This window comes from Pinus tabuliformis, chromosome 8 (genome assembly GCF_031772625.1).
Source record: "Pinus tabuliformis cultivar Carrire ecotype Pingquan chromosome 8, CPIR1, whole genome shotgun sequence".
Classification (NCBI taxonomy): domain Eukaryota; kingdom Viridiplantae; phylum Streptophyta; class Pinopsida; order Pinales; family Pinaceae; genus Pinus; species Pinus tabuliformis.
The window spans coordinates 541,640,080-541,650,320 of record NC_142294.1 but is presented as its reverse complement, the minus strand read 5'-3'; the positions used below and the strand labels follow the sequence as shown (position 1 = coordinate 541,650,320).

At 35.7% G+C, this 10,241-nt stretch overlaps 1 protein-coding gene across 1 annotated transcript; it reads right to left on the bottom strand.

The window, feature by feature from the left end:
* Window positions 1–1,187: 1,187 nt before the first annotated feature.
* Window positions 1,188–1,832, bottom strand: LOC149236555 (uncharacterized). The gene has a single exon (XM_089368951.1). It carries the CDS (start codon window positions 1,830–1,832, stop codon window positions 1,188–1,190), a length of 645 nt encoding a protein of 214 aa, XP_089225077.1.
* Between the last annotated feature and the right edge of the window lie 8,409 nt (window positions 1,833–10,241).

The window sequence follows — 10,241 nt, the reverse complement described above, 5'->3', positions numbered from 1 at the left end:
GAAGGGAGAGAGGAGATCTCCCTGCCGGATACCCCTGGAGGGATGGAAAGTGGGCGAAGGAATACCATTAATGAGCACCGAGAAGAATGAGGAAGATAACAAACTCAAAACCCATCTGACCCAAGGAGGAGCAAAGCCAAAGGCATTTAAAATTTTTTGAATGTAAACCCAACTTAAGCTATCAGAAGCCTTGGATAAATCAATTTTAAGCAACATACCCGGTTTCTTGGATTGATTCAGAGAATGGATTATTTCATGAGTTAAAATAATGCCATTTGTAATTTTCCGGCCTTCTACATAGCCAGATTGCTCTGGCGAAATAATGAGAGGGAGCAATAATTTCAATCTGGAGGCTATAATTTTTGAGACAATTTTATAAATAATGTTGCATAGAGCAATGGGTCTGTACTTATCCGGAGTACTGGACTCCTCTTCCTTGGGGATTAAAGTAATGAAGGTAGCATTCAGCCCTAGGTACATCCATCTTAAAGTGCACGATTCCTCCACAACTTGCCAGACCTCCATTTTGATTAGATCTCAAAAGTTGTGAAAAAAGTTGGAGGTGAATCCATCCGGACCCGGTGCTTTCCCCGCTTTCAATTGTTGCACAACATTCTCAACTTCCTGAAGGTCTGTGGGTCGAAGAAGGAGTTGATTATGCTCCTCTGTGATTAGTTTGGGAATGTTTCTAAGGACTCTGTCAATATCATGTGTTCTATCTATGTTAGGCTCTTGGTGAGCTTGTTTGAAATACCTGAGAAATTCACTTTCAATACCTTCATGAATCTCAATCCTTGCTCCCTACTCATTTTTAATGTGGGATATGTTGTTGTTCATTCTCCGTTGCACTGTGGTTCTATGAAAGAACTTTCTATTTTTTTCCCCGTCCTTCAACCACTTTACTCTTGATTTATGTCGCCACAATGTTTCCTCCTGTTTTGCGCTTGCTAATATTTGTGCTTCAAGTATTTGTTCCTGTTTTGTTAGGTCCTCAGATCTTCCTTCAATTATTATCTTCTGCTGCACATTCTTCATTTCTTGATTAAGGGCTTTCTGAGCATGAAAAATGTTGCCAAACGATGTATGATTCCAGTGTTTGATTTCGCCTTTAAGGTGCTTTAGCTTCTGCTAGAATTGAGACATCTTGGAGCCATGAGAGGGAGTAAAGTTGAGCCATGTTGAACTGACTAAGTTGTTGAAGTCCGGATGAGACGTCCAAAAGGCTTCAAACCAAACGGACGCCGAATGTTGTGGCCGGGTCGATTCCACTGCAATTCTATTGGCCTGTGATCAGAACCCGATATTAGCAATATGGAAGCAATAAATTCTCCACCCAAGTGAATTGCGTTATCTGATAATAAAAATTTGTCAAGGCGTGAAGCTATCTCTTGCGATCCTTCTCTTTTGTTGTTCCATGTGAACATGCCATTATTTGAAGGAATATCTATCAGCCAATTATTCTGTATGAAGTCTTTTAGAATGTTCCCATCTATGTTACCTCTGTTTCTTCCTCCCTTTTTTTCTTCCAGTCTTGCAATCATGTTGAAGTCGCCTCCAGAAATCCATAGTGGGTGCAGCCTATTTGAGTTGAGCTCTGATAAGGTGTCAAGGATTTCAGCTTTGTGTATAGTTTCGTGAGGGAAATACACATTAGACATATGACCATGGATGTTAGTGACAATTATGTGAAATATTGTTTGGATGAAGTTCTTGTTTGCATGTATGTTGTTAAGCTGGATAACTCGCGCATCCCAAAAAACTGCAAGGCTGGTTGATGCCCCTTGAGCATCTACAGTCGTTACCATCCCTCCTGGCCAAGCTTTTGTTGCCATTTTTTCTAATACTATCGAGTTACATTTTGTTTCTTGTAAGAAAAGAATATGAGGTTTTTCCTGCATGAGCATATTTTTTAGAAGTCTACCTTTCCTTGGGCTATTAAGCCCTCTAATGTTCCATGAGATTAGCTTCATTGAGAAGAGTTGGGGTTGACGTTGAAGTACTTAGTCAGCTTAGCGTATCTTCCTGACTCAACTAACACTTCTCCTATTCTGATAGTTGTTTCGAGAGTAGTTTTCCTCCATCGCTTTTTGTTGTCTTTGGTAATGAACTTACCATCCCACGGACTACCAATCTGTACCCCAAGAGAGTATTTTTTTTGTGCGCACGTGAGGACCTCCACCAGGTTGTCAACTTGCCGATCTAGGATTTTATCAAAAAATTTTGTTTTGCATGCCTTAGTCCTAGGATATTCAATTCACCAATGTCGATATTCTCAAGATCTTCCTTCATGAGTTGGGACTCTTGGTAGTCTCCAGTTGTTTCATCTACAATCTTTGAACTGGGTGCTCGATTATCAACTTCCATTCCTTGAAAACTCCAGGCTGGGATTTTGATTTGGGTATGAGGGATCAGTTTCCTGATCTGGCTCTCCCCTGGCAATGGTGAGGCCTCTTTTTGCTTTTCTTTACTGGTTTCCTTCTCATTTAGAGGTGGGTTTTCAGGCTCTTGAACATCATTACTAGCTAGAGCAGCAAAGCTATTGCTAGTTGAGGGTTTTGACGAGTTAGCTGGAATGGTCCTGGTATTGGTTGCCGACTTCTTGTGACCTCTTCTGCGATTTACCACTTTAGTAAACCCATCAGGAGCAGGTTTGTCTGAGTCCATTTGGGATGGGGGTTTTCTGTTTAGAGGACAGTCCCTGAAGAGATGGCCCAGATCATGACATTTCCTACATCTAAACGGTACATGCTCATAATCTATCAGCTGAATCCATTCAATATCATCATGGAATAGACTTACCGCATTTGGTAGGGCTTGCTTGAGGTCCATGTAGACACAGATTCGGGCGTATGATGTGTATCTGCACAGTTTTGTTTCCTCTGCAACTTTGATGAATTCGCCCAGAGCATTTCTGATTTCTTGCAAGGAATCTTCCTCCCAATATTCCCATGGAAGCGAATACAGCCTTATCCAAATAGGAGCCGAATTGAGATCTTCCTTGTCAGGATTGAAACGTTAAACGCACCCTCTGAGATACAGGCCCGCAGAGTTGAAGAAGTATGGACCTCTGTCCAGAACCCTGTTACGATCTTCCAAGTAGTTAAATATGGTTGTGAAGAAACCTTTTGGCCCTAGTTGCAGAGTGATGTGACCTTTTGGATTCCATTTGGAGTTTATCCAGCCTCTTAGCGCTTTCTCAGTCAGCCAAAGTCCGATGAACTTGCCTATTAATGCATGATCCCTCATGAATTGTATTCTGGCATTGATTCGGTGGCTAGGAAATTCCACTTTTGGCCTTTGAACGGCAACTGGCTTGCATGTGGATGAGCTCACTTTGGGTTGATCCTTCTGAGCTTGATCATTGTCCTGATGCCCATTGTTGTCCGTATTGTCCCCATTCTGCCTCTCTTCATTGTCGTTAGCTTCAACTGGTTGCTTTTTGCCATCGTCCTTTGGGGGAGGCGCATCGCCCTCCCCCTGAGGGGGATGCATTATTCCTACGATCGCTTGCAGGAAATGTGAGGCCGCAGATCAACCCAAGGTCTGTCAAGGCTGACCTTTGTCAGGAGGATACTGCTGTAGCAGGGTTTACAGAAACCCTAGACAGAGCGATGTCGCGCTCACCCTATCAACAACCAGACTATACAAATATGCATTCTTAGTACAAAAGAGATGTGTAATTTCTTCCATGATCAATCTTAATTCACACTTTTCCTTTTTGAAATAAAAACAATATATTCTCTAAAAAAAATAATGTAGATTACATATATATATATATATATATATATATATATATATATATATATATATATATATAGATAAGCATTATAAGACAACAATAATCTCACTCTTACTATTATAACTTGATTCCTTTATTGATATGGCAACTTAGTATGAAAGAGATGTGGTAAAATCATTTCACTCTCACCCTAGCCATAAATAAAATATTTCTAAGTCAATATTAACATAATTTTTTGAGTAGGTAGACTCATTCTACCTCTTTCTTCAACCCAGTATGAGGAAGATGTGTGGTTCCTTCATTTCTCAACCAAGTAAGCATATCATTTTCAAGTATAAAAGTAAAATATTATCTAATTTAAAAAAAATGTCTTTTATAATTAAGAAATATAAATTAATATTCATATTTTTAATTTTAATTAAAAACATTATAAAACACCAATAATATCCCTACTCACTCACTCCATTAATTTTTTATATTACAACTAAATATGAAAGAAATATGGTAGAAATATTTAAGTCTCACTTTGAGCCTAAATAACTTATTTTTATTTCGATGTTAATAAATAAACAATTTTGTATTTTTATTTTTGATGCAGAAGCATCCACTCGTCCCAAATCAAATTCTAATTTTGAGAGGGACCTAGAAGGCTCAATGGGGCAGTCAAGCAAGACAACAGGATTCTACTCATAATTTTGTAATTTTAAAGGAAAATTTGTAAGCCTCTAGAAGGCATGATAGAGGGAAAGATTCCTCGTCTCTTTTACGTTACTTTTTCGATTATTAAAATGGGAAAATGGGAAAACCTCTAAGTATATCAGGCAATGACCAATCCCATGTAAAAATGAGGCCAAGCAAGGGCAACCAGTTCAATGTATAATCAGGCCTCGAAACAAGGTCGGGCTCTAGGAGGTTGTGCAACGTAACTTTCTTTTGTTTTGAAACACGATCCACCCTTGTGCAGTTTTTTATCTTTGTGTTTCGGTTTGTTGAAGGATAGAATAAATGCTAGCCAGAGTTCTTTGCACTCGTAATTGTTAACAAAAGGGATGAGGTCACGAAAAGGAAGACATTGTGTAAATGCCAGAGTCCAATGTGCTCGAGCAAGAATGGAAAGAAGGAGCTCAATACATCTGGACGAAGACCCAAAAAAAAATGAGGGATTGGATGCGAATGACGCCAATACATCTGGACGAAGGGAGAACCCATATCGGGTCCCTCAAGCCATTGGGATCGAAAACAAGTTGATGCGAGGAAAGACACCGATCCCTAAATCGGTATAGGACCTACCACTTAGATCCAAGTGAAGCTATGATGCTCAGTGCAAGTCGATGCAGGAACTAGTCAAGGCCCTAGGTGCACCAAACACTAGAGAAGATAGTCGGTACTGAACCCTCAAGCTCATGGTGGGAAGCATGAGGTTTACTTTGGTTTAGTCAAATAAGAGGAAGGGAGCCGTGTGCATTGTTTTTATTTGGGGGATTGATGAGGTTACAAGTCCATTACTAACAAAAAGGATGTGGGAGCCATGTTCAAAGGCCCATAACCATTTGGTAATCAAATTTGACATATCCCAAAATCGGTTTCATCAAGTGTATCAGCCAAGAAGGATTTTTTTCGTAGGCAAACAACTTCTAGCCGCGGTTGGGTAGAAGTTGTTGTGGCATTTCTATGACTACAATTGTGCATCAAATTGTCAAGAGAAGTGAGTAGCCTACAAAAGCTAGAGAGGAAACTTAAGAGGTTCGAAAGGAGGGGAACTTGTCATGCCAAAAGACTTAGTCAGAGGAAAAAGCCAATGAGTGTCCATGCAGGCTATGGTTGTAGCTCACTACTGAGCGAAAGGACGAGTTTAGCAATACATGAGGTGAAAAAATACTAAGATGATGATGAGAGAGATGCATATAAGAAGCACATGATCAAGAGATATGAAATTTTTCAAGTGTGAAAATATAATGTAGGAGCATCAACTCATCCTAAATCATATTTTGATTCCTAGAAGCCTCTAATGTGGCACTCAAGCAAGAGGACATGTTTCTCCTCATAATTTTGTAATCTTAAATGAATATTTGTAAGACTTTAGATGGCATGAGCTTGCAGAGGATGATATTCTTCATATATTTTAGGGTTTAGTTTCTTTATTTTTAAAATGGAAAGCCTACAAGTATGTTAGGATGTGGCCATTTCCTTGTAAAAATTGGGTCAAGGAAGGGTAGCCATTTCAATGTAGAATCAAGCCAAGAAAGGCGGTCGTGCTATGGGAGGTTGTACCATGTACCTTTATTTTATGTCCCTGTGCATTCTTTAACCTATTGTATCTTCTTCTTTTCAGTTTGTTGAAGGATGGAATAAACCTAGTAAGAGTCATTTTGAGTCATAATTGTTAACACGGGGGAGGAGGTCACGAAAAGGTAGACATTGCGCAAATGCCATAGTCCAATGTGCTTTCATAAGAATGGAAAGAAATACAGAGGAATTCACATAAGACCTAGAAGAAATGAGGTCTTGGGTACAAGTGGTGACAAGACATCTGAATGAAGGGAGGACCTGCATCGGGTTCCCTATGCCATTGGGACTGAAAAGAAGGTGATGCAAGAAAAGGGGTCGACCCTCGAATCGGTATGGGACCCAAAAGTTAGAGCCTAGTGAAGTTACGATGTTGAGAGAAATACAACACAGGAACTAGTTGGGGCCCTAGGCACATTTGATGCTCGAGAGGATAGTGAAGTCCCAATACCCCACCTCATGAAGGGAAGAAAGAGGTTGTCCCTAGTTTAGTGTGGTTCGAGCAAGGGAAAAGTATGCATTGTTTTGATTTGGGGTATTAACGAGTGTTTGAGTCCATTGCTACACATAAAGGATGTGGGAGTGAAGTTTGAAGATCCCTAACCCAAAGGCTCTTGAGTTGAAATGTCTAGGAATAAAATTTGACATATTCCAGACTCAATTTTCATTAATTTCAAGCATGATGAGATGTATAATTTCAGTATAGGACTTAAAAAATGTACAAAAATGTCACTTTCACTCTTAGCCATAAATAAAATATTTCCATATCCATTACATCTAAGGTAATTTTATATCAACTAGCCTACATGATTCTTAACTATGGATTTACCAAACCCTAAGAGGGATCAAATCTCTTTTCACCCTAAAAATGGTTTACATCTCAAGATATTTGATACCTCTCTACTTTTGGTAGATTCATAGTGAAGATGGATTTAGATGGGTTTTCTTATCAATTATAATTATTAATTTTGTGTTTTTTTTATTATTATGTAAATTGGCCAAGTCAAAATGTTTTATTGATAATTATAATCATTCATCTTTTTTATTTTATTTCATTTGACTAAGTAAAAATTTATAGGTGACATGACAATATCTTCCTCATTCTTTTTTCTTTTATAATTAATTTAAAAATTTAAATTAAATTAAATATTTTGATTTTGAAATGAATTATGTTTTTAGGGTATGTAGTAACAAATCTATTTACAAGTTAATTATATCCATGGTAAAATGGGGTGAATATCAATGGTTATGAATATTGTTATCTTGTAAATTTATTCTAAGTATTAAGTTTTTATTTGATTATTAATTAAATTTAAATATTGTTACAAAATCATTATTGTAGACTACTACATCTCCCCTATACATTTTTACTTCTCAATTAAACTTAATATATGTTATAAAATTAAAGTAAAATATAATATTTCAAAAATGTTGACATACAATCTTCTTTACTTACCCCTAACACTTACACATCTCTCCCATATTAGGTTGCAAAGCATCTTGGCTCAACTGTAAAGAGATAATACACTAGAAATACGGAAATAAATATCTAACATTTTCATTTTTGTGAAAAGATCTATAATTTTATAGTTTTTAATAATATTTCAATGCATAAATAAACTATTTGAATATTCATATTAACTTATACATTTCAAAATACACACACTTAGAAATATTTTTTTATTGTTCATCATAAGAAAATATTTCAATGCTCAAATAGAAAAAAAGATTAGAACTGAGAAAATTCAATTACATTTTAATAAAAAAAATATGCTTAATTCATTAAAATTCATTAAAATCTTAATATAATATTGATCTATGATATTTAAAAAATAGTAATAATAATAAAAAAATTAATATATTTTATACATAAAATATTTCAGGGTTAAATTGTCATATATCTAAAAATATATTAATAATCAAAAAAAATATTTTAATGTTAATAAAATTATTTATAAATAATATATTTTCATTTCCAGATTAGATAAACAATTTCAATGTCAAATAAATATATATTATATATAGTTAAAAAAGACTATGCATATATAATATAAAGTAATTGAAAGGAAAAATTATAATTAAAATTTTTTAACTCGTTTTTATTTTTAGTTTATATTTTTGCATAAAATCTGCCTCAAATTTCGAAATTGCATTTTAAGTAGCTTAATTTACAAGTTTAAAATATGTAATATACACTACTAAGTGACCATAAAGATTTTCAAGAAATTGAATTTAGCAAAACCATGAATCTAAAGGCTAAAAAAATCCAACACTCTTGAGGCGTAAGTCGTTTTCCAAATTTGATATCCAAGAAAAACTAGATATTTTTATTTTTATTTTTAAACACTTACTAAATCCATACTCATATGAATCTATACTAATTTTTAAAACAATGCAATAATTATTAATTTAAACACATAGCCTCTCAAAATATTCATTATTAATTAAATAACTTCCTTTTGTTTTTTTTAATATCCTTTTACAGCACCATATGAAATAATACATAGTTGCAAACCATATGAAACATATTAGGGAGTTGTAATAAAACATTTCATTAAATTATAATGTAACATTCAATTTATCCACCAACCCAATACATATAGATATCAGACTGACTTGTTTAATTCGTAGTTAATTTGATTGATTTTGGATTTATTATTTTGCTTCTATGTTCTTGATTTAATTTATTGTTAATAATTTTTTTAATTAAATATAATGTATAAAAAAATCATATTCATATATATATATATATATTCAAGTTAAATTGCGAATTAACAGGATCGATCGTTACAGTCTTGTAATCGCAGATACTAATAAGATTGTCTGCAACCAAGTTATTAAGTATTACACCATGATTACGTAATTGCAAGCAATGTAGTAGATATTAAGGCCAGAAGAAAAGTCTCGTGGTATCCCGCAAAATCCTACGACGCAACATAAATCTCAGATTCTCCATGACCCGGCACAATGACAGATTCATCGTCCAGAGGAATACATCTAAATATAACGATTATTTAGCCGGCTTCCAGCCTGGTTATAGTGAGCAGCCTGCATGGTTGTTAAGTCAATAATCGATAAAATTGAGAAGCTAGCGCAGTCGAGCATGGAGCTTTGACTTAGTAGCAGCGTGATCCGTTCAGTTGTTCTCCACTTTTTATGCTACAGGCAAGACATGCCCGGCCACAAACTGTAATATCTTGAATACTAAAATACAACGTGGCGACGGCAATGGCTGATAAGATGGCGCAGCAATGCAAGTCCCGAGTTGGGTGTTCAAGTCGAGAAATGGGACATTTAGCATGTGTCATATTAGAAGATAACGGTGGCTTTTCAAATTATTGCTAGAAATATAACAGCTCTGGATAAACATTTCAAGCTAATCACACGCTATAACAATTTTAGGTATACAATATATTACAGTCCTAAATCTACCAAACCTAAGTTAGTCAAAACATATTTACATGTTAAAAGCTTTTGTCCACCCCTTGTCGTATATTTAATTTCTAATGTTCCTTCGAAAAGAATTATAGAAACCACGCCGCCACGTTATGTCTCTGAATAAAAAGTCTGGTGCTCCTTCTTTCCAAATCTGCAAATGAGTTGGCTCTAGTGCCAAGGAATGCCATATTAGTGATGGGACAACCCGACAACTTAGAAGCCTTCCGGTGGCCATCCTGAATGTATATTTAATTTCGATGAAAGAGGGGGATAAGAATCTCTGGCGTATCTTTCAAAAGAATTAGAGAATCGACGTAGCCACGTTATATCCTTGATATAAAGCTATAGTTTTTTATATTTTGATACAGACTGGAGGTTTTAGTTTTTAAATTTTTGTCAGAGACAGTACAACCCGACTCCGTTATCGTGAGAAAAACCATGTAGTAGGTTTTCGAATATATACAACTTGAAGAGAACTGACATGATTCACGGACACAAATACTGTATATAAATCTATAAATACCTAGCTTCACATACATGATTCTCAGGTATTCAGTAACAAACTTGACTCCTGTTATCTCCCATCTCAGGATTTCAGTTACTAGCTCAGGGAAGGATCAACTCCCTGGTGTCTTCCAAGGTTAGAATATCCGTGCCAATAGATACTCTTTCAGGCTTTGTTGATGAGGTTTGTGGGTTTTATAATTGTGAGAAAACTAATGATTGAAATAACTTCATTTTCTGGTGTTCTCATGATGTCAGTGTTTAGGGAGGTGAA